General features: G+C 42.7%; 1 protein-coding gene across 1 annotated transcript in view; it reads left to right on the top strand.

Annotated features, from left to right (window-relative positions):
• LOC125921328 (collagen alpha-4(VI) chain-like) overlaps positions 1 to 16902 on the top strand; it is a 101738-nt gene extending 84836 nt beyond the window's left edge. Inside the window, exons 32-36 of the mRNA XM_049628822.1 lie at positions 4473 to 4563; positions 6048 to 6731; positions 8657 to 8753; positions 9239 to 9456; positions 16342 to 16902. Of these exons, the coding sequence (XP_049484779.1) occupies positions 4473 to 4563; positions 6048 to 6731; positions 8657 to 8753; positions 9239 to 9456; positions 16342 to 16517 (1266 nt within the window). The 3' untranslated portion in view covers positions 16518 to 16902. The remainder of the gene's footprint in view (positions 1 to 4472; positions 4564 to 6047; positions 6732 to 8656; positions 8754 to 9238; positions 9457 to 16341) is intronic.
• The last annotated feature ends 10626 nt before the right edge of the window (positions 16903 to 27528 follow it).

Genomic DNA, 27528 nt, shown 5'->3' with positions numbered 1-27528 from the left:
ATTGGAGGTGGGTGTTCTCTAATCTCTGGGGAGTGGGAACACTGGGGAGAATTCTATAGGCAACCACTGTCTACTCTGGGCCTTCATACATGGTGTTCCTCCACACCGTAATACTTTCGCCTGCTTCTTTGCTAAGTAAGTATCCTACTCATTCTCCCTAAAGTGCTAGATGTCGCTATCTGCATCAGACTCCCTCTATCCCTTGCTCTTGAAATGAACATTCCTAAAACATATCAATAGATCTCCTTCTTTCTTGAAAATTGTTTTTCTCTCCTTCTTGTTAGGTTTTAAGCTCTTTGAAGGTGTGATTATGTCAGTTTTGTATCGCCACATGGCTTGTTAAGGCTTTTATGTAGTAGCTGTTTAATTGATCTTGGTTAATGTGAATTTCTAATTCAGCAAAAGGTATAACCATGTGAGGAAGAAGAGAAGATGCATTTTGCCTTTCTTCTCAAGAGTCTTAGTAAAGTTTCCATAGGTTTTTTTTTGTGTTACATTAGCACGAACAAAAGTCCAACTCTTTATATTTCTTTCTCCACATGGGATTTTCTTTCAAGTAAGCTCACTCTGAGAGATAAAGTTTGGGATACGTTGCAGTCCCAAACAAACAGAGTGAAGAGTTCTATAAGGAGTACATGTTACAGAAAATTATTTTCCAAAGTAACATGATGTTAGCCCTAGACCTTAGGTCCTTGATTCCAGAGGAGGGTCCAGAGCCTGCTTGGTCCTGGCCACAGGGATGAAGGAGGAGGAGATTCTCCTCAGTGGGCCACTGTCCTTCATGGTTTGGCAGAGAGCAGACAATGGGATGGATATGACTAACCTAACAATCACCTCACATCTGGAGAGAAATAATCTGAAAGTATTCCTAATTTTATCACGAGTTGGAAGTCCTGGAAATAATCTGCATCTGTCAGAGAAGATTAACTGTGGAACCATTCATGCCCAAGTCTCAGTGGCTTATCATAATAAAGTAATATTTATGCCATCCTTTGGCATAATGCAATTCCTTTGATGTGCATTGGAGGACAGGAGTGTTTTGTGCTATGGACCCATTTCAGCACCTGGGCTCCTATGAATGTCCTCACCATACCCAAGGTCCTCAGAACCTTTTTCTGGACCATCTACATTTGACTGGCAGATATGCATGCACTAGAAATGGCATCCATCTGCTTGCTAGACATTGGCTAGACCCTAGTCATGGTCCAATTAATTACGAGGAAAGGTGGGGAGGAGTTAAGATGGCAGAGCAGCATGAAGACCCTGAGATTTTCTCATCCCTGAAATGCAGTTAGATCATCACCAAACCATTTTGAACACCTATGAAATTGATCTGAGGATTAACACAACAATCTGCATAACTTGAGCCATAGAACTTGGCAGGTACATGGTGTGGAGAGGTGAATTGGGAGAGAAAAGCCACAGAGAGTAGGGAGCTGTTTTTGTAGACAGAGAGGACAGAGAGAGAAAGAGAAAGGGGGAGAGTGTGGCACGTTGGGATCGTGCAAGAAAAACACTCCCCTCAAAAGTAACTGGAGAGAGAAAAAGAATGAAAACACTTGCAGGTGACTAAACAAGAAATCTGTTCCCCAAAACCATTGATGGAGAGAAAGAGAGAGTTTCAATAGCACCAGTATATAAACAGTGGAGAGCAGAGCCTGAAGGTTTGAAGCTCAGTGCCTGGTAGTGTTTGGTTGAGGAAGCAGGGCAAATCCCCAGGAGCAGGCAGTGGGGTCTGAGGGGCCCGTGTGCCACAAGAGGAGAAGTGGTTCTCCTGCTTGGAGTGCATCTGGTGGAGACCATACAGCCTCCTCACAGGCAAAGGTCCTAATGGACCCCAGAGAGCAGCCACGTTTGCTGGTATTGGGACAAAGATGACAGAGTACAATGAAACCTGGCACTGCCTGTGTGTTATGATTTGCCATAATCTCTGAATCTCTGCCACTATGCAATTGCATGAACACTTTCTGGGGCAAGGTGGCACTCGGCCATTGAGACCCTCCCCCAGAGAGTTGGTGTGGGTCCAAACTTCAGGGGTTTCTGAAGTGTGGGGTTTTGAAACATAACCCCATCTGAGATAGGGGAGGGATGCTTGACAGCGGGTCCATGGGAGTGTGAAGTTCCAGCACCAGAGGCTAGGGAGCTGGGTGAAGCCATTTTCACATCTACTGTACGCCCATGTGTGCATGCACACGAACCCACCTCAGTAAGCTAAGCAGTGCCTCCTAGTGGAGAATGGAGCCATTACACCAAACCCCACCCAACTGAGCCCCCCAGGCACATCCCCCAGAAGACCAGCACAAATCCCTCCACCTGCTTAGTGTATGGACTATAGAGTGGTTTACAGTTTCAGTTCTAGGGGAAACTGGATGTAACTACATTTGAATTTCATTCTGTTTACTGGTTTGTTTATTCAGTTTCTTTCCTTCTGTTTTTGCTTAAATTGTTTTCTTTCTCTTTCTTGGATACAGAAAGAACAAATTATTTTTTGTTTGATTTATTTTATTTTCAATTTAAAAAAATTTATTCTATTTTATTTCCTTTATTTTACTACATATATATTTTTTTAATTTTTAAAAATTTCCTTTATTTTTCTTTCTCTTTCCTTTCCCTTTTGTCTCTATCAAGCTTCTTTCAACCAGCAGGCTGAAACATACCTAGGATCTAGCTTTCTTAATTGATATTTTTGTTTTGTTTCTGATTTTTTAATTTAATTTTTTTGGTTAATTTTTTCTTCCTCCAAAATGACAAGATGAAGGCAGTCACCCCAAAAGAAAGAACAGGAAGAAATGATGGCCAGAGATTTAATCAACACAGATATAAGTAGAATTTCTGAACTAGAATTTAAAGCCAGGATTATAAGAATACTAGCTGGGGTTGAAAACAGCATAGAAGACACCAGAGAATCCCTTTCTGCAAAGATACAAGAAATAAATTCTAGTCAGGCCGAAATTAAAAAGGCTATAACTGAGATGCAACCTTGAATAGATGCCCTGATGGCAGGGATGGACAAAGCAGAGTGCAAATCAGCATATGGAAGATAAGATTATGGAGAATGATGAAGCAGGAAAAAAAGAGGGAAAGAAAGGGAAAAAAATCACGACACAAGATTTAGAGAACTCAGTGACTCGTTAAAAAGGAATAACATCTGAATCATAGGTAAGAGCCCAAATGTCCATTGACTGATGAATGGGTAAAGAAGATGCGGTGTGTGTATACACACACACACACACACACACAATGGAATATTATTCTGTGATCAAAAAGAATGAAATCTTGCCATTTGCAACAATGTGCATAGAACTAGAGAGTATTATGCTAACTAAGCAAAATAAGTCAGAGAAAGACAAATATGATATGATTTCACTCATATAGAATTTAAGAAACAAAACAGATGATCACAGGGGAAGGGAAGCAAAAATAAGAGATAAACAGAGAGGGAGACAAACCATAAGAAACTCTTCAATACAGAGAATAAACAGGGTTGCTGGAGGAGAGGTAGGTAGGGAATGGGCTAAACGGGTGATGGGCAGTAAGGAGGGTGCTTGTTGGGATGAGCACTGGGTGTTTTATGTAAGTGATGAATCACTAAATTCTATTCCTGAAATCATTATTATACTATATGTTAACTAACTTCAATTTAAATTCAAAAAAAATTTTTAATTAAAAAATTTTTTTTTAAATAGCTACAAGGTAGCATGGGAAATGTAGTCTAGTTGTGGCCTTAAGAAGAAGAGGGAATGGTTTGTTGATAACCAGTTGTCACATGGACTTTGCTGGATGATTTATTATTATTATTATTATTATTATCATTATCACTACTTTGATTTATTAATAGTTTGCTTTTAAGCTTTGATATCAGTTATTAAATTAGTTATAATTGGAAAGGTTGAAGGAAAGAGATAAACATATTTGCCTTCCCCCAAAGCCTTCCCTGAGGGCTCCTCACTCTTGGCTTCTGGCTTGGGCATGTACCAGCCCTAAACACCAGGAATATGCTAGAAAGTCCTCCCTTATGGTATCTACCTCTTTGTATTTTAATGCTGTGTTACCTATATGGCCACCACCACCATGAAGGGTCTGCCTGTTCGTGTTTGTAACTCCCACCACACTGCATCTTGCATACTGTGGGCAGCTCCAGATGTATGGAATTTATAAATGACCGAACCTTCAACTCCCTGATCTTCATTCCAACACGACATGACATTGACTGAGTTTTACACACATTGGGAGTCAAAAGACCTGCACGTACCCGCAGCAATGATAGTCTCATATCCAGTTTAGAACTGGAGAATTAAATGGCAATAAATGACTGTAATAGATAATACCAAATTCTAATTATGCATATAATTATACATGTTCTCTAAAAATATCATATTAATGTCTTTCTCATCGGAATTGGGAAAAGCATGAACAGCATGGCTGGAAATCGAACTCAGCTAATGATAACCTTGTGTATGTGTTTGGATTAGGTGGATGGATCCAACAGATTTCACGTGTTCGTGTGGGAGACCGAGAGTCCACAGGATGTGGAGCACATGGCCCGCTGCACTCTGTGTTATGGTAAGCCCAGATAGTATTTCTGATAGGACTGATGTTTTTAGAATGGGATGAATTAACTGGTGGCCGCAGGCCAGGTCTGCTCTGCAGATGTGTATTTGCTTGATATGTGCAGAGTCTTAGAATCTGGGAATCACTTCTTCTTAGGAATTATCTTGAGAATCACACACACACCGCATTCCCTTGTGGCCACAGTCAGCCCAAACCGAGTTGTGCCTGACCTCTGTTGATGGGGCAGGCATCTGTGAGTGCCCCATAGTCCCTTTCATCCCTACTGTCTTATCCCTGATCTGCTCTTACCTGTGCTGCCAGGCTCCTGTAGATGGCTGGGCTTGTGTTCCTTACTTAGTGACCCCTTAGTGTATAAGGCAGACCTCTGAAGCTAGACACAAGGGTCCGGGGTTCTAGGAGAACATGGGTGACTGAGTTGGTTAAGCTTCTGACTCTTGATTTTGGCTCAGGTCATGATCTCATGGTCGTGAGATGGAGCCCCGCTTAGGGTTTTCTCTCCCCCTCGTCCTCTGCCCCTCCTCCCTCTCTAAAAAATACTTAATTAAATTAAATTAAATTAAATTAAATTAAATTAAATTAAAAGAGTCCTGGGCTTTAAGCCTGGAACTTCCATTGACCACTGGTGGGATATTGGCAAGCCATCCAGTGTCTCTGGGTCTCCAGGTTTCATCACTGTAGCTGCACCCCATGTTAATCTGTGCCAGAGAGAAATTTGTACTAAAGCCCATGCATGCCCAAGTGTGAAGGGCTCTCATCCACACCCATAGTATCTGGGGCCAGAGTGAGGTGAAATTGAAAGGAGATTTAATTTTTCCCTCTACCTGATCCACACTTAGACCAAACACTGCCATGGGACATTTGGCTCTGAGAACTCGGTCGAGTCAAATACAGTAACCGCCATTTGTAGAATATGTTACAGCTGATGGGCTGCTTTAACACCCATCAAATCGTTTGACACATGGCCTCTGGGAGCCTCAGTTCCTTCTCCTGTAGAAGCTTAAACCTAGCTGGTATTTATTGAGCTTGAACTCTTACATACACCAGGCATTGTTCTGAGCACTTACATCTATTAACTCATTTTTTTTTTTAATTTAAACTTCACAAACAACCTCATAAGGTAGGTACTGTTATTATTATCGTTATCTCCATCTGACAAATAAGGAAAACAGGCAGGAAAATGGCTGGATAATTCATCCAAGAGAGCCAGGACTGAACCAGGCAGGTGTCTGTGAACCTAGAGATTAGAATGCTGTGGCCTAGTGGTTAAAAAACTTCTAAGTGTGGGATCAGATCTTCTGAATCCTTTCTTCTGAAAAATGGGCACGTTTACTTACAGGGCCCATCATCTTGCCTTGTTAACACAATGCTGGTAGATCTCAGCAGCAACTATTCTTACTGAGAGGCTGGAAATGTGTTTGCATGGAAAAGAAAGGGATGCCTGGTAACCCCAGCCTCTCTTGGCGCTTCCTCCCCAGACAAGTGCAGACCAGCCCCAGAGTGCACGGCGAGCGTGCCGGGACCCCTGGCAGTAGACATGGACGTGGCATTCGTGGTGGACAGCTCCTATGGCGTTGGGGCTGACGTGTACCGTGCCGCCCTGAGTCTAGTGGACGCCATGCTCGGCGATCTGGAGGTGGCCGCACAGCCGAGCACATCCCCCCATGGGTCGCGCGTGGCCCTGGTGATGCACACAACTCCAGGCTTCTGGCCAGGTGCGGGGCAACCCCCTGTGCTGGAGGGCTTCCACCTCACCTCCTACGGCCACCGGCTGCAGATGCAGAGGTACCTCCGAGAGGCCGCCGGTGGCCCTCTACGGGGAGCTCCCGCCCTGGGCCACGCCCTGGAATGGACTGTGGAGAAGGTGCTCCTGGCAGCCCCTCTGCCCAGGCGGGTTCGGGTCCTCTTCCCCATCGTGGCCAGCGAGACCAGCGCCTGGGACCGGGAGAAGCTAAGGACTCTGTCCCTGGAGGCCAAGTGCAAGGGCATCACTGTGTTTGTGCTGGCCTTGGGCCCCGGCGTAGGGGCCCACGAGCTGGCGGAGCTGACTGACGTGGCCAGCCTCCCCTCTGAGCAGCACCTGCTGCGCCTGGAGGGCGTCTCAGGCCCAGAAGTAGCCTATGCCCAGGGGTTCACCCGGGCCTTCCTGAACCTCCTAAAAAGTAAGCACTGGGGACGCTCCGGGTGGGGTGGGGAGGGGAACTTACCAGAACCTGGCATCTGGGAGAGCAGGCACCCATTGCACCCTTCACCTTGCTGAGGCGTGCCTGAGCTATCATTGCCCTGACACCGTGCCAAGCCTGGTGCTGGCTTGGTGGCTCACTTGGTGGCTGAGAGGCCTCAGGTTTCTGCTTAACCTTTTGATTTTCTCATTTACCCAAATGAGGATCACAGTCTCTTCCTTATTTGTGAAGCCTACATTCGAATGTGGGTGCGGAGGGGCTTTGAAAGCCCAGTGTTGTACAAACTTAAGGCATAGTTATTGTTATTCTGTATCCAGGAATACAGAGTCTGGAATCCAGTGGCATATAACAGTGCTTCTTGAATTTTAACGTGCACATCTGTCTCCCAGGGATCATGTTAAAATGTAGATTCTGACTCAGTCGGTCTCGGTTGAGGCCTGACCTTCTGCATTTTTAATAAGCTCACAGCGATGCTAGTGCTGCCGGTCCATGGACCACACCTTGGATAAGAAGAGCGAAGGACATTTATTTTCAGAGGTCTCCAGAGACTTTCCAGGAGCTGGGGACACAGGACGGATGTCCCGGGTCTCCCACCTCAGGCTGGGTGGATGAAGCCAGCAGGGAAGATGAAGGGGCACTGTGCCAGTGGGTCCTGGCCCAGATTCTTCCCCGCCTCCTGTCCTAGTATCCCTACCTCCAGTCAGAACTAGTTGAACCAAATTCATAGACAGCCGGTTCCTGTGTCCCTAGCACGATAATGCAGAGCGTTAGGGTTGGGTGAGGGTATTATCACGATCACCTTTCCAGGAGCTTCTGTTGGGCTTTGTCTACCAACGTGCAGTCTAAGACACCTCATGTGCAGGGTGCCTCCTTGTGACACATCAGGCCTTCTTGCTCTCCTTACAGGGCGACATTCGCTTCTGCATTGATAAGGGGGTATGACATCCCATTGGGGCCTTGAGGGATGCTGCCCCTTCATCACTGAAGGAATAAAGGGAAGCTAATGGACATCTTAGAAGTACTAACAGCATTTGTGCCTCTTGGATTCTAGAAGTACAAAGATCAGTGAATTGGTGCTAGTCCCAGCTTTACCACAAGTGAGCTGTGTGACCCTAGAAAGTCATCGAAACACTCTGAATTTCAGATTCCTTATCTTCGTAGGAGGTACAGGAGAGAATTATAATAGACGGCTGGTGGCTTAGTGACTCTGAGGGAGAAGCAGGTGGAGGGAATCACTTTTCTAGTCTTTTCCAATTTCATTTTGTTTTTGTATGTTTTATTTTGTTAGGTTTAATTTTATGTTTTGGTATATTCTTTTATGTTCGATTTTATTTTATATTATTTATGGGATAGAATGAATTTTATGTTTTTTTTTTGTTTTTCTTTGCTTGTATTTTAGTACTTATTTTATGCTTTATTTGAATTTATTTTATATATATGGTTTTTTCATTTTGTGTCAGGGACTTTTGGGATTTTGTTTTGTTTGATTTTATTTTTATTTTGGATGCTTTTAATTTTGTTTTATTGCATATTTGATTTTATTTTGTCTTTAAAATTTTATGTCTTAATGGACAACATTTTGTTTTTATGCTTTATTTTACTATATGCTTATGTTATTTTTAAAAAAACTTTTTTAAATGTTTATTTATTTTTGAGAGAGACTGAGACAGAATGCGAGTGGGTTAGGGACAGAGAGAGAGGGAGACACAGAATCCGAAGCCGGCTGCAGGCTCCGAGCTGTCAGCACAGAGCCAGATGCGGGGCTCAAACTCACGCGCTATGAGATCATGACCTGAGCCGAAGTCGAACGAGCCACCCAGGCGCCCCAATGCTTATGTTATTTTTAAGTTTTATGTTATTTTATGCTTGATTTGACTTGACTTAATTTTTTATTTTCTTTGTAGGTGGAGCAAACCAGTACCCATCTCCAGAGCTCATTAGAAAATGCGGGGGCCCGAACCGAGGGGACACTTTGCTGCAGTCATTTAGGTCTCCCAGGAGGTAGGCTGAAGGCAGAGCTGAGGTTGTGTCACATCTCTGTCCCTTGCAGGAGACTCTGTCCCTAAAGAAAGGTCACAGGCAATGCCAGTCCTTGACCTGACCCAAACCACAGGGGCAAGGATGCTCCTGTGTTTGACAACTCCGAAATGGTTTGGGTTTTCTTATTTTTTAATGTTAAGAGTAATATAGGGACAATATAAAAAATTTAAAGGGCCCATCAGTATATAAAAGCAAAAAATAACACAGTCTCCATTCTACTACACCCTGCCAGCCCCTCATACCATGTCTCAGAGGCAAAATTAACAATGCTAAACATATTGTTTTGATATTTGTCCAAACCTGAGAACATAGCTAATTGGATACCGAAGTCATCAGGAAATGCTCAAAACCTACAGTTTCTTGAGCCTGCCAGTGTCAACTGGGAACTGAACCTTCCGGTTCCTGCGGTTCAGTTTTCCAATTTGAGATGGATTGTCTCTGTGCAGGTTGCCCAAGGGCCAGGTTGGCATATCTGGCTTTGCTGACGATTTGGAAGCACTTGAAATGACAGACTTTTTCCGAGGGGAGAATAGAAAAGCCACAGTGAAATCTATAACTCAGCAAGAAGCACTAGAAAATTATAAGAAGAGTGTATATGATGCTGAAGGAAATGAACAAGAAATGCCTGCAAAACAGAAACGAACCGGGAAAAAAAGAAATTCAGGTACTGCCTGTGGTAAAAACCAAATTGCTCCTTGTTCCTTAGGTTGTTTTAATTTTTTTTTTAATTCCTGTGCACTGTGTTCACATGCAAATGTTGGCTTTTAATACACCTTTTCCTTTCAAATGCGCAAATTCATGTACGCAACCAAAGAAATTAATTGAAGAAAACATATGAAGGCTAACTTTCCTCTGACTGTAAAGGTGGAGCTGAACAGCAGTTTTTTCAGGGAGTATTATGAGACAGACCCTATGAAGTGTTTACTTCATGGCCAGAAGCAATGATCTATTGCAGAAGTGGTGAACATCCTCCTGACCTTGAAGGAAAGTAGAAGGTTCCTTCCTCTATGAGTGGCTACATATAAACTGACCAAGTTTAAGGAACATTTTGGATCCATCTAAAACAATAGAAAAATAGCATCAGTTTTGAGTACAGCAGATAGTAATGCAAATGCCATGATTCCACGGAATCAGCAAGGTAAGAAAAACAGTGAACACATTGGGAAGAGATATGGGGTGGGGTGGGACTCTGACGTTTTGAAAAGGCAGGGACAAGATAGCTGAAAGAGGTTTCTAGTGAGTGGTGGGGTCAGCCCTACTTAGGTTAAATGAAAGATAATGGCCTAGAAGTTTTGAATGTGCCCAGATGGTTTACCATCTGGGGCTACTAGCTAGGTGGCCATGGGAAAATTATTTAATCCTTCTGTGGCTCAGTTTTCTGATCTGTAAAATGGGGATTATGTGAATCTTTACTTCATAGGATTATTTGAGGAATGCAACTTGATAGTGCATGTGTTTGCCCCAGAGAGGGATACAAGTTAGCTATTAAGATATCAATGGTATGTCCTACCTCTTGGATTCTAATGCAAACACATGTCCAAAGGGAAATAACAAAACCAGAAAGATCTAGGAATTGGGACTCCTGGCATAGACAGCAACGTTTCACCTCCTTAGGCTGAACATTAAGCATGGAAGAACTTACCTTGTCAGTTATTATATTTTCAGTATATAATATCCTCAGGTAATCTTACTAAAGCAATGATTTTAAGTCTTGGCTGTACACCAGAACCACCTTGGAATCCAAAAACTGTCAATGCCTAGACCTCAGCCCAGACCAATGCAGTCACGGTCTCTGGGTGTGGAACTTACCCAGCGAGTCCACTGAGCAAACAAGTGTGACAACTGCTCTAAGGCTCAGTATCCCTCATGTTCAAAGTGAAAGAGATGGAGGAGAGCTTACTGGTTATCGAATCCGATCCCATTCGCAGCCAAACACTGAGGCCGCAAGTCCCCCCAAATTTCCCACCCCTCTGTAACGTGGCTCTGGTCAGTTCCTCTCCTGATGCATTCCAAGGGCACCCTAAACCTTCACCACCTCCTCAAGCTCCTTCCGCCACGTCTCTTCCTCTAGCTGATGCCCTTATTTTATTTTTATGATTTTTTTTGCTTTGAAAAGAAATAAAGGTGGCCAGGTACAACTTCCTGTGACATCCCATATGCCTGGCTGCACACCTTCTCCTCCAGCCGTCCACTCAGAGAAGAGAGCAAGCCCTTGTCTTCAAGCATGTTCCAAACTGCCGGGAAAGACCAAAGGGCTCTTTCAAGCCTCACTGACTTGGGTTCCTTGGGGACTGTTAACCACTAGCCTCCTCTTCAAACCTCATCCTCTCTTAGCTTCAGATATAGCATTCTTATCTTTGTCTTCCACTCCTGACTAGTCTATCCTGTGGGCTCCTCCTCCCCCCCCCCATCCTCACAGCGGGGGTCTAGGTTTCATGGAACCTGATGTTTACACAACGCCTACATTTAAGCCTCTCTTTAAGAAAACAAAATTATAACAATTCAGTACAAAGAGTATTTCTTTAGAAGAGGATTATGCAGGTGAAGGGCCCAGAAGCTTAGGCTTAGTTAATTTCATGGTGAACCCGCAATACTCTCCCCCAGGGGCTGCGGTCAGCCCCCTGAGCACTCTGAGCACATGCCCTGGGGCGAGCTTTCCTGCTATGACTTCGGCTCTCCCCTGTGTGTGCTCCAAATCCCTATCTTCTACCTTCACTCTCTTGAGCTGCAGACCAGTGTATTGACCTACCCTCCACATTGCACCACGGCACATGCCCTCAGTCATCTCAAACAAATTCAGTTAAATGAGCTGGATTTGTCTTTCCCATTCATTCCTTCTCCTCCTCTATTCCTTTACTGGAATGCACCACCATCAGCCCAGGAATGGAAAGTCAAAACCCAAACATCACGCTTCTCATTCTCTCCTCGCCTGCCACCTCCAGCTGGTGACCAGATGTTGGTGTGACTTACTCCTTGGCGTCTCCAAGGTCCATCTCTCTTTCCTGCATCTTCCTCCCCACAGCTTGGCTTTCCCTTCAAGTGTAACTGTGGAGTTCTCCACCTGGTCTCATTTGTCTTGCTTCCACTTGCAGTTTGAGCACCAAGTTCATTTTCTGATGTTCCTGCACATGTGGCCATGCCGTTTCTCTTCTTCTGTATTTCCCCATCATTTAGCAAACAATGTTTCCGTGCTGGGGTAAGGGACACATGCCTCTGTGATCACACCCCTGCTGTGGTCCTCCGGGGCCTCATTGGCTGCCACTCCCCTGCAGATGCCTTTTGCACTATTTGCCCCTGATGCCCTGTTATTTATCCCGAGCCACCATGGAGGTGCTCACTCTCACCTGCCCTTCTGCATCCTGTCTACGGTGTCCACCTATACCACATCTACTCACCTTTGACTGCTCAGGTCAAGTTTCACCTCTACTTAGAGTCTATTCTGGCCCAGGGAGATATTAAATTTTCATAGCCTCCTTTGTGTCCCTGCATCTTCAGTTAAATTCTGCCACAACACCGGCAACCATTCATTGCACCTGCTTGTGAAGAATTAAATGAGTATCCTCTCTTTTCACAGAACAAGGCTGCTCTTGGTATATTTTCAATTTCAGTGTATTCTCCAAAGCACACAGCTCTATTTTTTGTGTGTTTTTTTTCCCCCTGCAGATAGGACTGCATGATAAGACATATATACTAGGAGACAGACCCATACCTGTCCAACAAACTTCTTTCTCTCCCCCTTTTTTCCCCTTCATTCTTGGATTTTATGGACCTGTTTGAGTAATGCTGTTGTTGGATCTTTCTAATAAGACAAAAGTTAATATCCATGGTGAAAATAATGTAAGTGTAAAATTGGGGGGCTAGCACTAATTGCTTGGGTGAACACTCATTGCCCCCCATGCCATATCCTACTGATAGAATAAAACTGAAAACTCTGAGTGTTAGGTTACAAAGAATACCTCAGAGATAAAGCATCAAAGATTTACTCATTTCTAGGTGCACCGAACAACCACTAGCCAAATTGGCTATTTAAATTTAACTAATTTGGGGGCGCCTGGGTGGCTCAGTTGCTTAAGCAGCCAACTTCAGCTCAGGTCATGACCTCACAGCTCAAAGGCTCGTGAGTTCGAGCCCCATGTTGGGCTCTGTGCTGACAGCTCAGAGCCTGGAGCCTGCTTCAGATTCTGTGTCTCTCTCTTTCTCTGCCCCTCCCCTGCTAGCGCTCTGTCTCTGTCTCAAAAATAAATTAACATTAAAAAAATAAATTTAAATAATTTGAAATTAAATAAAACCAAAAAATCAGTTTCTTACTTGCAATAGCTACACTTCAAATACTCAGTAGACACTGGGTATTTATCTGCAAAGATAGAACGTTTCCCTCATTGCAGGAAGTTCTGGATGGTGCTGCTCTAGAAGTATAATGTAGAAGAAGCAGCCTCTGTTTGTTTATCTCTCAGACTAAAGGCAAGGGTAGGATTTTAAAGGCAAAAGCCACAGTGTCACTAAGAGAAGTGAATTATCTGTTTATTTTTTTTCTTCCAAGTTTTTATTTAAATTCCAATTAACATACAGTGTAATATTAGTTTCAGGTGTAGAATTTAGTGATTCAACACTAAGGTAGAATACCCGGTATTCATCACAAGTGTCCTCCTTAATACCCATCACCCATTTAACCCATCCCCTCACCCACCTCCCCTCCAGCAACACTCAGTGTGTTCTCTGTAGTTAAAAATCTGTTTCTTGGTTTTCCTCTCTTTTTCTTCCTTTTTATGTTTGTTTGTTAAATTCCATATGAGTGAAATCTTATGGTATGTCTTTCTCTGACTTATTTCACTTGGCATCATACTCTCTAACTCCATCCATGTCATTGCAAATGGCAAGATTTCATTCTTTTTGATAGCTGAATTATATTCCATTATATATATATATGAATTATATTCCATTATATATATGTATATTGTGTATATACACTATATATATATATATATACACACTATACATATATACACATATATTTTGTGTATATATGTGTATATATGTATAGTGTGTATATATATGTGTGTATATGTGTGTATATGTGTGTGTATATATATGTGTATATATATGTGTGTATATATATACACACACACACACACACACACACACACCACGTCTTTATCCATTCATCAGTCAATGAACATTTGGGTTTTCCATAATTGGGCTACTGTTGATAATGCTGCTATAAACATTAGGGTACATGTACCCCTTCAAATCTGTATTTTGTAGCCTTTGGGTAAATATCTAGTAGTTCAGTTACTGGATCGTAGGGTAGTTCTATTTTTAACTTTTGAGGAACCTCCATACTGTTTTTCAGAGTGGCTGCACCAGTTTGCAAGCCCACCAACAGTACAACAAGGTTCCCATTTCTCAGTATCCTCGCCAATATCTGTTGCTTCCTGTGTTATTGATTTTAGCCATTCTGACAGGTGTGAGGTGATATCACATTGTAGTTTTTTAAAGTTTGTTTGCTTGTTTGTTTGTTTATTTATTTTGAGGGGGGGGAGGGGCAGAGAGAGAGGAAAGAGAGAGAATCCCAAGCAGGCTCTGCACTGTGGGGTTTGAACTTGGCCAGCTGTGAGATCACGACCTGAGCTGAAATCAAGAGTCGGATACTTAACTGAATGAGCCACCCAGTTGCCCCTCGTTGTAGTTTTTTTTAAAGTTTATTTTATTTATTTTGAGAGAGCACACCTGTATGTGAATTGGGGAGGGCCAGAGAGAGAGGGAGAGAGAGAGTCACAGGCAGGCTCTGTGCTGTCAACATGGAGCCCAACGTGGGGTTTGATCTCATGAACTGTGCGATCATGACCTGAGCTGAAATTAAGAGTCAGATGCTTAACTGAGTAAGCCACCCAGGCTCCCCTCTCATTGTAGTTTTGATTTGCATTTCCCTGATGATGAGTGGTGTTGAGCATCTTTTCATGTGTTTTTCATCTGTATGTCTTCTTTAGAAAAATGTCTGTTCGTGTCTTTTGCCCAGTTTTTAACTGGATTGTCTTTTGGGTATTGAGTTTAAAAGTTCTTTGCATAGTTTGGATATTAACGCTTTGTCAGATATGTCATTTGCAAGTATCTTCTCCCATTCCATAGGTTGCCTTTTAGTTTCGTTGATTGTTTCCTTCACTGTTAAGAAGTTTTTTATTTTGATGAAGTCCCAGTTGTTTATTTTTGCTTTATGAATGATTGGTTTAAACAAGTCCTTGGCTTGTTAAATTAGAGGGCACCAGCTGATTGCTGAGCCGCAAGTCTGTATATTGAATCTACAGAGTACAGCCAAAAGTTCGCCACTGGAGTGTTTTCCTGTTGACTCCAACAAGTTTTGGAGAAGCATTTGCTTCTTGTGGACAATTTCCATGATCAAATCTTTACCCTATTAAGAGTATATTTCTTTCCCTTGGGTCCAGCACATTTTATCACTCCTTCAAGAAAACTAGTCTGTGCTGATTATGCCAATGGGAGGTGTCTTCCAAGGAACAGACAATGAATTTTAGCCCCTTGCTTTCTGAAGACATTATCTTCTTTATTTGGTGGTGCTTGGAAGACCCAGGGGAAACCATCTGGAGCATGCCATTATTCTATACTGTATGGTTGAACTCAGACAGGAATATTTTTCTGTGACTTCAAGTGTACCCAAGGAAATTGGTTCTCTCTGGAAAGCACAAGTTACATACGTGGGGAAATTAGCGTCTGATTTAAAATTCAGGGCATCTCAAATCTTGCTCTGTTGTAACTTGTTGATCTCAATACTATTTTATTCTCCAGAAACATCATGTTTTTCTTAGAAGAGATATTTTAACTTCTTGGGCAAGTGTCAGGGTATACTATATAATAAATAAGCTGCCTTTTTGCTAGGCCATTAGACAGCTGGAGGTTTGAGATTAGGCAAGGGATTGATACGGTTTGAAAAAGAGGGAGAGGGGCGCCTGGGTGGCTCAGTCGGTTAAGCGTCCGACTTCGGCTCAGGTCACGATCTCGCGGTCCGTGAGTTCCAGCCCCATGTTGGGCTCTGTGCTGACTGCTCAGAGCCTGGAACCTGTTTCGGATTCTGTGTCTCCCTCTCTCTCTGACCCTCCTCTGTTCATGCTCTGTCTCTCTCTGTCTCAAAAATAAATAAACGTTAAAAAAAAAAAAAAGAAAAAGAGGGAGATGAGTATTATAAGCAACTGAGGAGTTTCTTGGTATCAGAAAGCTTTATTCATTCATTCGTTCACTCATTTCTACATTGTCTAGCGTGCATTCCATATGCCAGGTACTGTGCAAAATGATAGTTACAACTGTATTGCACTTTTCATGTATGTTCTGTGCCACCTTATAAAAACATTGGGATGTGGGGTTTTTTTTAATTGCTTTTACGGTTGAAGAAATTGAGGCTCAGAGAGGATAAGCTCAGGCTCACACAGCCAGTGGGGGGTGAGATTAGGATTCATTCCCAGTCTGTGTCTCCAAACCATCGTTCCTTTGCTGTCAGGCTCATGCAGGAAGTTCAGCTCTCTCTGCATTCGTTTTGCTGCAGGCCCTTGTTCCCTCGATCCAATGGAAGGCGAGTGCCAGAATTACACCCTGAGATGGTACTATGACAAGGAGAAGCAGGCCTGCCAACAGTTCTGGTATGGCAGCTGCGGGGGCAACGCGAACCGGTTCCAAACCAAGGAAGAGTGCGAGGCCCGGTGTGTCCCAACACCCCTGTAGGGCCTTGCAGCTGCTTCTGTTTTCAGAGCTGACGAAAATGAGATTACCTTTCCTGAGACAGTACCATACGGCTCATAAATTATGTTGCTCACTCTACAATCTCATTGGTCGGATTCCTAACCCCTGAATTTTTTCCTATGAGCGAGGATGTGGGCCAGATGATTTGTCACTTGAGAAGGACTGCATTCTAGTGGTTAAAAGACTAACTGAAAGGTTCCTGAAAGATTCCTTGACATACTTAGCAAGTATGTCAAGGACTTAGAACTGAATGAAAAAGAAACTTGAATTTTACCTACAACATTACTTAAAAAAAAATTTTTTTTTTTGGCTCTGTGGCAAAAGAAAACTCAATGGAAGCAGTGAATAAAACCTAATTTGGAAGTGAGTTGCAACTTGAATTCTTGTTTGTCACTAAGAGAACATGGAAGTGTTAGTCAAAGTGGGGGTCTGGAAATTTTTAATGTGATATTTAATCCATGCTACTCTGTGTAAAAATAAAGGTATTTTGACTAAGTCACTTGGTGTGAAACTGTGTGTGATACCTGCTCACTGCAATCTGTGTTATATTTTGTGACATAGCAGATGATGGTGAGAAAGCAGTGAGTTTGCCGTGGGACTGAGTCTTTGTCATCTGTTACGACTCTTGTGCTTTGAAACTTGGTGACTCAACAATTAAAGCTGATGTTTTCAATGCAAATATGAAATGAAGGGTCTAGGTTCACCCTGGATGAAAAGTTTTTCCATATAGATAGTGAAGAAATTATGATTTTGGGAGCTCTTCCTCTGGCTTCATGGCTCTATCCCCCAGGCCTCTAACTTGGGCCCAGCTTCAGGGCAGAAATGGGCACTACATGGAATTCTAGAGCTGCTAGATATTGAGGGTGCCTGATGTGGGGCCTTGAGAGGGTCATGTACGAATCAGTTTGGGCTGCCATAGCAGAATACCACAAACTGGGTGGCTTAAACATCAGAAACTTCCTTCTCATAGTTCTGGAAGTCCAAACTAGACTGGAAGTCTAAGACCAAAGTGTGGACGATTTGAAAAAAGAAGAGGGCTCCTGGGTTTGAGAAAGCTGCCCTCTCACTCCACCCTCAAATGGCCTTTCCTCTGTGGGGAGAGAGTGAAGGAGGGAGGAAGGGAGCGAGTGAGGGAATGAGGATGGGGGTGGGGAGAGAGAGAGAAGGAAAGGGAGGGAGAGTTCTCTCATGTCTCTTCTTACAAGGACACTAATTCCATAGAATTAGAACTCTACCCTTATGACCTCATTTAACCTTAATTACCTCCTAAAGGCTGTATCTCCAAATGAAGTCACATTGGGGCTTCAGTATATGAATTTTGAGGTGACATAAACGTTCAGTCTGTAAAGGATCACAAGCAGCTGGTGGGTGCCCCCACGGACCCAGAGGGGAGTTTGCTCTCTGGCAAGTTTCTGGTTCAACAGAATCCTATTTGTTCCTCCTCTCAGCCCAGTGACAAAGGAGATGGGATAGGAACCAGTTTTACATAAAATAATCACAGAAACATTAATGTTTTGATTCTATTTCTATGGCAATTATTTTTATCTGATCACAAAATGATAACTATGTGTTCATGGCAGCAAGTTTGTAAAACACAGGAAAGCACATGAAAGAAATAAATATCACTTATAATCTTTTCTCCAAAAGGTAATCATTTGGTATAATCCAGAAATGCCTAGAATACTATCTTTTTCCCCTTCCTTAACATGCTACCTTGTACCTGATTTTGCTAACACATTTTCATGATTAGAATGAAATGGAAATGTTCCATCTTGTTTGAAAGAGCTGCTCGTTGTGCAGGTGTGTGTATGCGTTTCTCTCTTTTAGGCGTAACCTCAGCTGCCTGGGCATAAAGGGGTCGAGCGTATCTATCCTGAGGATGGTATGTGATTTGAGCTGTGATCTATTTTCCACTTCTTATCCCCACCCTGCCCTTCCAGTGTCTAGAAATTGAGAACCCAAAGGCAAAGATTCAATATAAGAGGAATGTTGGGAGGAGTTGTTCAGGTGTCGGCTGTTGCCATCCTTGGAACGCTTATAAGGTCCGCCTGTAGTTCTCCTTGCATTTAATAGATGGTGGTATAACTCTTCCTCAGAGCTCCTCTGACCCAAGCAGAAAGTGTACTTGGAAAGCTTTCAGGGAAGAGAGGGCCATAAACCACAAGAGACTCTTAATGATAGAGAACAAACTAAGGGTTGATGGAGGGATGTGGGTGGAAGATGGGCTGGATGGCTGATGGGTATTAAGGAGGGCAACTGTCGTGATGAACACTGGATATTGTATGTAAGTGATGAACCACTGAATTCTTCTGAAACCAATATTGCACTATATGTTAACTAAAATGTAAATTTAAAAAATGTTAAAAAGAAAAGAAAAGAAAAGAAAAAAGGAAAGCCATGAGTTAGTCAATCTGACCAAGGATTGGAAACAATATCTATTGTTCTAGATAGTATTCAATTTATAAGACACTTTCCAACATTATTTCATGTACTTACCTACTCCTACCACTAAATCTTGGATGTTGGCATTGTTCTTTCTAATTTTTCCCCTTTTTCTTCCCATTCTCAGAAAGGTGAAGCTTCTTGACCCAGGCCCCTAACAGAAACTGGCTTGGAATTCTTTTTGATCCCCAGAACAGTGCTCCTTTGGCTCTACTCCATTGTTCCAAAACATTGGCTGCCACCAAAGGTCAGAGAATTCTGAAGGTCAGAGCCCAAAGTGGGTCGGGTAGGAGGATAGACTGAGACAGGAGAGAGAAATTTCCTGCTTGACATAAAGGAGCTGGACTTTGCTGTCTACCTCAGATGCTCCCCTCCCAGCCCTGGCGGTTCTGGTCTGGCCCAAGTCTGGAAGAGGAAACAGCAGGGATGGACTGAAAGAAAAGCTGAACTGTGAGGTAAGGAATCTTAAGGACAGCCCTGGCCAACCCCACAGGGAGCTTTGGAGCTAAAAGTCTGGCCAAAGTTGCCTCAGGTGTGTGGAATTAGTTGGGACCAATGGCTGCCTCCACTAGCTGTTGGAAGTGGGATGCTCCAGGAAAGGCACATTCATGGGTGAGGCAGCTCTGAAGGGGCCCACCTGAGAGCTGTCTGCCAACCGTGCTCCTAGCAGCTGGGGCAACATCCCTCTGTTGAGGGGACCTCTGGGGGATGCATCTGCATCACAGTGCTGTTACAGGGAATATCCTTTTGCATTGTTTCCAAATTTCCAAAGCTTCGCGAATCTGATAGGACACACTCAGAAGCATTAGTGTAGCATCTGAGGCGTCAGAGATTGGGTCTTCGCATCCAGTCTCTAGCCTCACCAATGGTGACAGTTGTTCTGTCCCTTCAAGTTTTCACTTGAACAATACTAAATAGAACATGTATAGTTTTCTGGCAATTCTACATCCTATTTATCCATGCTGCTGCCTTTGGTGATACTTCTGTGGGGAGTGCCCTTTTAATTCTTTTGTTGGTAAAGTATTTCATAGGCATCTACCAGATCCATTACCTGTATCAAAATCCAGCTCAGGTCTCATTGCCTCTCTGAAAACTCCTCTGATTATCCCTTTTTTTTTTTTTAATTTTTTTTTTTCAATGTTTTTTATTTATTTTTGGGACAGAGAGAGACAGAGCATGAACGGGGGAGGGGCAGAGAGAGAGGGAGACACAGAATCGGAAACAGGCTCCAGGCTCCGAGCCATCAGCCCAGAGCCTGACGCGGGGCTCGAACTCACGGACCGCGAGATCGTGACCTGGCTGAAGTCGGACGCTTAACCGACTGCGCCACCCAGGCGCCCCTGATTATCCCTTTTAAAGAAAGTTAGTCATTACCTGCCGTAGGCTGACTTGGGCACATTCTCTTTTTGCCTTTTTTCCACTATGTTTACGTCATTTACTTATTAGTCTCCTTAGACTGTGAGTTTTTTCACCTTAGAACTGCCTGCCCTGCACAGGGCCCAACTGATTTTCTTTCAGTCCTGATTTTGTAACTCTCTATCTGTTTTCAGAGACTGTTGGAAAGGAACCCCCCACCCCCAATAATGCTTGACTCATGCCATACCTCTCACTGTAGAAAATTTCTCTGCTTTGTAGATGTTCTGCACTTGTTCCAGATGTCAGGACATCAGTGCCCCATCAGCCAAGTGGAAAAAGTTTTGTGTGTTTTTAATTTCCTCTTTGGATCAGTTATCATATCATCACTATGAACTGTTTTGGGGATATTGGTTTTTCTGATGAAGGAATTAAGATTAGAAAGGCCAAGTGAAATCAAATCTCATGTAATGAATCATTTGGTAGCCTAAAGTTAGAATAATTTTTATTATTAAATTTTATTAAACTTTGTTAAATTTTTGCCATCTTGAGATCTTGTGTTGGATTATTCCTTTGGTTTTTGAATAGTCCAAGAGGTATGTTTTCAATGTAGCTGGGGATTCATAGTTGGGATTATGGTGTTATGGGAAATACCAAGACTGGGCACCAGAATTCAGCATCTGATTCCCTCTGTGATTTCCCTGGTGACGTACACAACTGACTCCATTTTTTCTGGACCTTGGTCTTTTCTGGCTGAGGAGACAGGGGATGAGAAGAACATCTCTTGCCTCCTGTAGTCTGTCTAAATTTTGCACACAAACTAATTCATTCCTTCTTTGGCTCTTCTCTTACCTTAGGCACCTAAAAGAAGCAAGCCCAGCTGAGGACAAAAGAACCACCCAGTTGAGTCCAACACAAATTGTCGCCCCACAGTATAATGAGCTGAATAAATGATTGTTGTTTTAGAACACTAAGTTTTGGGGTGATATAATTTGAAGAAAGTTGGGCTGAGCTGGCTCATGTATCTGTAGCCAGCCACCAGTCTGTTGATCAGTTAGCTGGCTTAGGGTATCTTCCTAATGATAAAACAATTAAGTATTTGTATGCATCTAGTAATAAAATATATAAAACACCAATGCAGTTAAGTTAAAGGAAGCTTTAGAAGCAGAAGAATGGGAAAGGAAGAAGTAATATAATCTCTGTTTGTAGATGATATGAATATGTTTCTGGAAAAATAAAAAGATCTAAGAGAACAGCATTGTTATAGCTAGAAACTGCTCTATCAGCCTGGATCTTGCAGTGATCAGGAACACAAAATACAGCTGAGAAGGAACCTTTTTTGCTGTAAACCACCGAGATTTAGGGGATGTTACCGCAGCATTACCGAGCCTATTCCCAGGGATACGGATAGAGAGCAATGGGGACTCACAAACATGGTTCTAGGGAGTGAAAATTAGAAATAATTCTGGCATTTTCTACTAAAATTAAAAATACAAATACCCTGGACCAGCAACTTCAGTCTTAGGTGTATCCCCTGGAAACTCATGTGCATGATGACCGGGATACATACACGTTAATGTGCAATGTTCACAGCACCAAGTTCAGACCCCCAAGTCATGAACAACCCATATGTCCATTAATAAAGACATGGGTGAACATGCTGTGCTACATTAAAACAGGGTGTACAGCAGTGGAAAGGAGTTAATGAAACTGAATTAAGATTCGGCAACATGGCTGAATCTTACAAAAGATATTTTTGAGAGAAAGGAATATGCACAGAATAGGATTCCATTCATCTAAGCTACAAAAACAGGCAAAATTAAATTATATTGTTATACCTTATGTGGTGAGACTAGGCAGAAAAAAAGCAAAGATGCAGTTACCATTGGAGTCAGGATGGCAATGTGGTACAGGCTGTGATGTGTCACCCATACCCGCCTTTTGGGAATGAAGAATTCTTTCCTCCAGCTACTGTGAGTGCTGCTGGTTGGTGACCCTCAGAGGCTAGCCTTCACTGGAGATTTCCTCGGTTTAAGAAAAACTCACATCCTGCCATGGGCAGATGTATCCAATGACTGGTCAGTATTAAATTTAAATTATAAAGGTCCAACCCCACCACTTGGGACACTTACAGGGCCATCCCAGCTCTGAGCTGTCTGTGGGGTCAGCTAAGAACTTCTTTGGGACTCCCACACAGCCCAATTATTGTCTCTGCCTAATTGGATTCTCTTCCCTTCCTTTCCACAGGTGTTGGCCTCAAAAGCACTCCCTTATAAATAATCTACCTGTTAAGCTCTGTTTCAGAGCCTGCTTCCTAGGGTCCCTAGTTTGTCATCCTTTTGCAAAGGCAGGTGCCTGGGATTGGGAAGTAGAACATGGATGGCCGTTATGTTCAAGTCTCCTACCAGAGTTCTGTCTCCACAGGTATTTCCTTTACGTGTAGTCCCTAAAGGGTACATTTATGTTTTGTGCCATTGATTTATGTTTTATGCACCACAGTACTCCATAAATTCCTTGGAAATACAAAACCAGAACATGTGAGCTAATGTTATCTGCATATAACTTTGGATTCAGGCAAGTAGAACACGTTCTATGTTGGTCTGAGTTAATGTCTTTCTTTGGAAGCGGAAGCAAGCTCTTCACTATGTATTTATGAGTGGGCTCATTGTAAAAGCATGAGTTTTTCATTCATCAGAAGACAGCAATTACATCAGAATGCCTTCTGTTAGGAAAAGAAATACTCAGACTGGGCCCAGGTTTGATTTCTTAATCACTTTCCTCAGGGGAAAGTGAAGAGTTATGTCCGATGTTCAGTCTCATTTTAATCTCGAAGTCCATTGAAATACCTTGGTTGTTTTATTTTAATTCCAGTACAATTAATGTACAGTGTTATATTAGTTTCAGGTGTACAATACAGTGATTCAACAGTTCTATATTAGTGCTCATCAGTATAAGTGTACTCGTTTTTTTTTTCTTTTTTAAAGTTTATTTTGAGAGAGAGAGAGAGCGCACGCGAGCGCACTCAGTCAGGGGAAGGGCAGAGACAGAGGGAGAGAGAGAATCCCAAGCAGGCTGTGCACCACCAGCACAGAGCCCAATGTGGGGCTCGAACTCACAAACTTTGAGATCATGACCTGAGCTTAAGTCATACGCTTAACTCACTGAGCCACCCAGGTGCCCAATATAAGCGTACTCTTAATCCCCATCACCCATTTAACCCATCCCCCCACCCACCTCCCCTCTGGTAACCATCAGTTTGTTCTCTATACTTAGGAGTCTGTTTTTTAATTTGTATCTTTTTTTAAATTTGTTTTTTATTTATTAAATTCCACATATGTGTGGAATCACCTGGTATTTGTCCTTCTCTTATTTACTTCACTTACCACTATACCTTCTAGCTCCATCCATGTTGTTGCAAATGGCAAGATTTCATTCTTTTTATGACTGAATAATACTCCATTGTGTATATATACCACATCTTCTTTATCCATTCATCTATTGAGGGATGCTTGAGTTACTTCTACAATTTGACTATTGAAAATAATGCTGCAATGAGCATAGGGGTGCGTATATCTTTTTGAGCTGGTGTTTTTGATTTTGGGTGGGGGGTAAATAGCCAGTAGTTGAATTACTAGATCATATGGTAATTCTATTTTTCATTTTTTGAGGAACTTCCATACTGTCTTCCAGAGTGGCTGTACCAGTTTGCATTCCCACCAATAGTGCATGAGGGTTCCCTTTTCTCCACATCCTTACCAACACTTGTTTCTTGTGTTGTTCATTTTAGCCATTTTGACAGGTGTGAGGTGATATCCCATTGTGGTTTTGATTTGCATTTCCCTGATGATGAGTGATGCTGAGCATTTTTTCATGTCTGTTGGCTATGTAGATATCTTATTTGAGAAAAGTCAGTTTATGCCTTCTGTCCATTTTTAATTGGATTATTTGTTTTGTTTTGTTTGGGGGTTGAGTTGTATAAATTCTTTACATATTGTGGATACTGACCCCTAATCAGATATATAATTTGCAAATATTTTCTCCCATTTAATAGATTGTCATAATTTTGACTCTTAGAACTGGACAGGACTTAGAAAGAAATTTAAAAGGAGAGATATAAGAAGTAATATTTATTTATCCAAATAAAAATTTACTGAACCCTTACTTATCTTAGTTATTATATGCTAAGAACACTTCTATTAGCTTGGGTTATAGAAGTGAAGAATAAAAAAATGAATTCTTGCTTTCATCTGCTCATGTAGTTACCTTTTATTTTTATTTAAAATTTTTTTAAATTTTACTGAGAAAGTATGAGTGAGAGAGAGGGGCACAGGGAGAAAGGGAGGGAGGGAGGGAGGGAGGGAGGAAGAGAGAGAGAGAGAGAGATAGAGAGAGAGAGAGAAAATCTTAAGCAGGCTCCACACTCAGTGCAGAGCCTGACATGGGGCTTGATCCCACAACCTTGGGATCATGACCTGAGCTGAAATCAAGCATTGGATGCTCAACTGACTGAGCCATCTGGGAACCCCCCCATTTTTTTCTTTTGGTATGTGGTGAGAGCACTTGAAATCTACCCTTTTAGCAAATTTCCAGTATACAACATAGAATTATTAACTAGAGTCATAATGCTGTACATTATATTTTTAAATATTCATCCTACATAACTGCAACTTTGTACCCCTTAATCAACATCTCTCCATTTCTCCCACCTGTTAACCACTCTTCTCTCTGTTTCCATGTATTTGATTTCTTTTTTAGATTCCACATATAACTGAGATCATACAGTATTTTTCTTTCCATATCTGAATTCTTTCCCTAGTGTAATGTCTTCTAAGTTCATCCATGTTGTTGCAAGTGGAAGGGTAACCATTTTTTAAGACTGAGTAATGTCACATTGTATATACACACCGTAATTTCTTTATTCATCTGTCAAAGGACACTTAGGTTGTTTTCACATCTTGGCCATTGTGAATAATGCTGTAGTGAATGTGGGAGCACAGATATTTCCAAGCTACTGGGTTCAATTCCTTTGGATAAACACCCAGAAGTGGTATTGCTGGATCATATGATAGTTCTAATTTTCATCTTTTTAGAAGCCTCCGTACTATTTTCCATAATGATTGTGCCAATTTACATTCCCACCAACAGTGTACAAGTAGTTCTTTCTCCACATCCTCACTGACATGTGTTACCTCTTTTTAATGATTGCCATCCAAGTGTGAAGTGATTTCTCATTGTGGTTTTGATTAGAATTTCCCTGATGATTAGTGATGTTTAGCACCTTTTCATGTACTTTTGGCCATTGGTATATCTTCTTTTGAAAAATGCCTATTCAGGTACTTTGCTGCTTTTTTTTCAGCCTGGTTGTTTGCTTTCTTGCTATTGAGTTGTAGAAGTTCCTTATATATTTTGGATATTAACCCCTTATTGAATATATGGTTTGCAAATATTTTCTCCCATTCCATAGGTTGCCTTTTCATTCTGTCAATTGTTTCCTTTGCTGTGCAGAGCTTTTTAGTTTGAGGTTGTCCCTCTTGTTTATTTTTGCTTTTGTTGCCTAAGCTTTCGATGTCACATTCAAAAAATCATTGCTGGTCAGCAGTGTGACAGAGTACTTGATCCTGGCCTTTGTCTCCTCACACACCAGCACAAAAACAATAGCAATTAGGCAACTATCCGAAATAACAATGGAAGGGCTCGAATTCCATCAAGAATCTACTGTAACACAGTGTAGCAAAAAACGAATCACTGCATAAAAAAGATCACTGGGGAAATTGTCTTAGTTGGGACATTTGGAGACCACTAGGATGACGAAGAGGGGCAGGGTCTGCCACAATCAGCTGTGCAGCAGGTGCTACTTGCTGCCATCTACCTGGTGCCCTGCTCTGCAGAGGGACCCCCTCCTGCCTTTGCCACGGAGGACCTCACAACCCCCGCAACAGTGGCAGATTCCCCATAGCTCTCATAGCAGAGGACCCCATAACGTTCACTGGCATGGACCCCAAGAGCCAACAGCTTTTGCCACAGACATACCAAGAGCCGTAGCTGCCAAGGACCCCCAGAAGAAAGATGCTGCAGTGTACCTTTCAGAAGGAGCTGCTGTTGTGTTGCCCTGGAACTCGCACTTCCTGCCCCCACAGCCCTGTGCATGCCTCGGACCCCAGAGGCATAGCTGCTCCACATGTAGCTGCATTTCAGACACCAGCTGTTGTGCACCTGTGCTCCAGACCCTGGCTTAATGGCTGCTGTGTGCACACCCACATCTCAGGTGCCAAAGCCACATAATGCAGGAAAACCAGCACCTCAGCCCCTCAGATGCTATCTCTGTCTATATCTTTGCTCTAGAACCTGGTTCTGTGGCCTCTTGGTGCTCACCTGTGACTCAAGTACCCAAGTCATCATATTGTAGGCTAGCCAGTTGCCCTGGACCTGCCCTGCCACTGTTGCTCTGTGAATGCTCATACTCCAGACCCCACGTCCACAGTTGTGCCACAAGCACTCATACCTGAGGCACTGGAGCCACTACCACTGAGGCTAGCCAGTGCCCTAGACCTTGGAGCAGCTGTCACTCTGTGAGCACCAGTGCTCCCGATTCCAGCTCACTGGCTGTTTGATAGGCACAAATGCATCAGACACCAGTGCTGCCACCACCATGAGGGCACCCATAGGCTTGACCCAGCACCAAGAGGAATCCCCTTGGCCATGACATCGCTCATAGGACAAAAAGAGATCAGGTGGTCCCCCATGGCTGTTACCACTGAAGACTCCAGCAGGCTTTACTGCAGCTACAGACATCTTGGTTGAAACCTTGATTGTTGAGGATCCCTACAGTCTTTGCCAGCACTAACCTCAGCTGAGAGATTTGCCCAGAAATGATACTAGACCTTCCCCAAATCTGAAACCACCACGCCCCACCCAGCTGGCATCCTAGCACCCATCTGCAGGTGAACCATTTGTATGTCCGAAGGAAGTGATTGCTTCAACAAATATGTAGACATCGAGGCTACAAAAAACATAAAAAATCAAGGAAACAGGACACCACCAAAGGAACATAATTTTCCAGTAACAGACCCTAAAGCAAAAGAGCTCTACATATTGTTCGACAAAGAATTCAAAATGTTTTTTTTAGGGAAGCCCAGCAAGTTATAGGAGAACACAGATAGACAACTCGATGAAATCAGGAAAACAATATGTGAATAAA

The sequence above is a fragment of the Panthera uncia genome, chromosome C2 (genome assembly GCF_023721935.1).
Source record: "Panthera uncia isolate 11264 chromosome C2, Puncia_PCG_1.0, whole genome shotgun sequence".
Classification (NCBI taxonomy): domain Eukaryota; kingdom Metazoa; phylum Chordata; class Mammalia; order Carnivora; family Felidae; genus Panthera; species Panthera uncia.
This window is presented reverse-complemented; position numbering and strand designations above follow the sequence as displayed.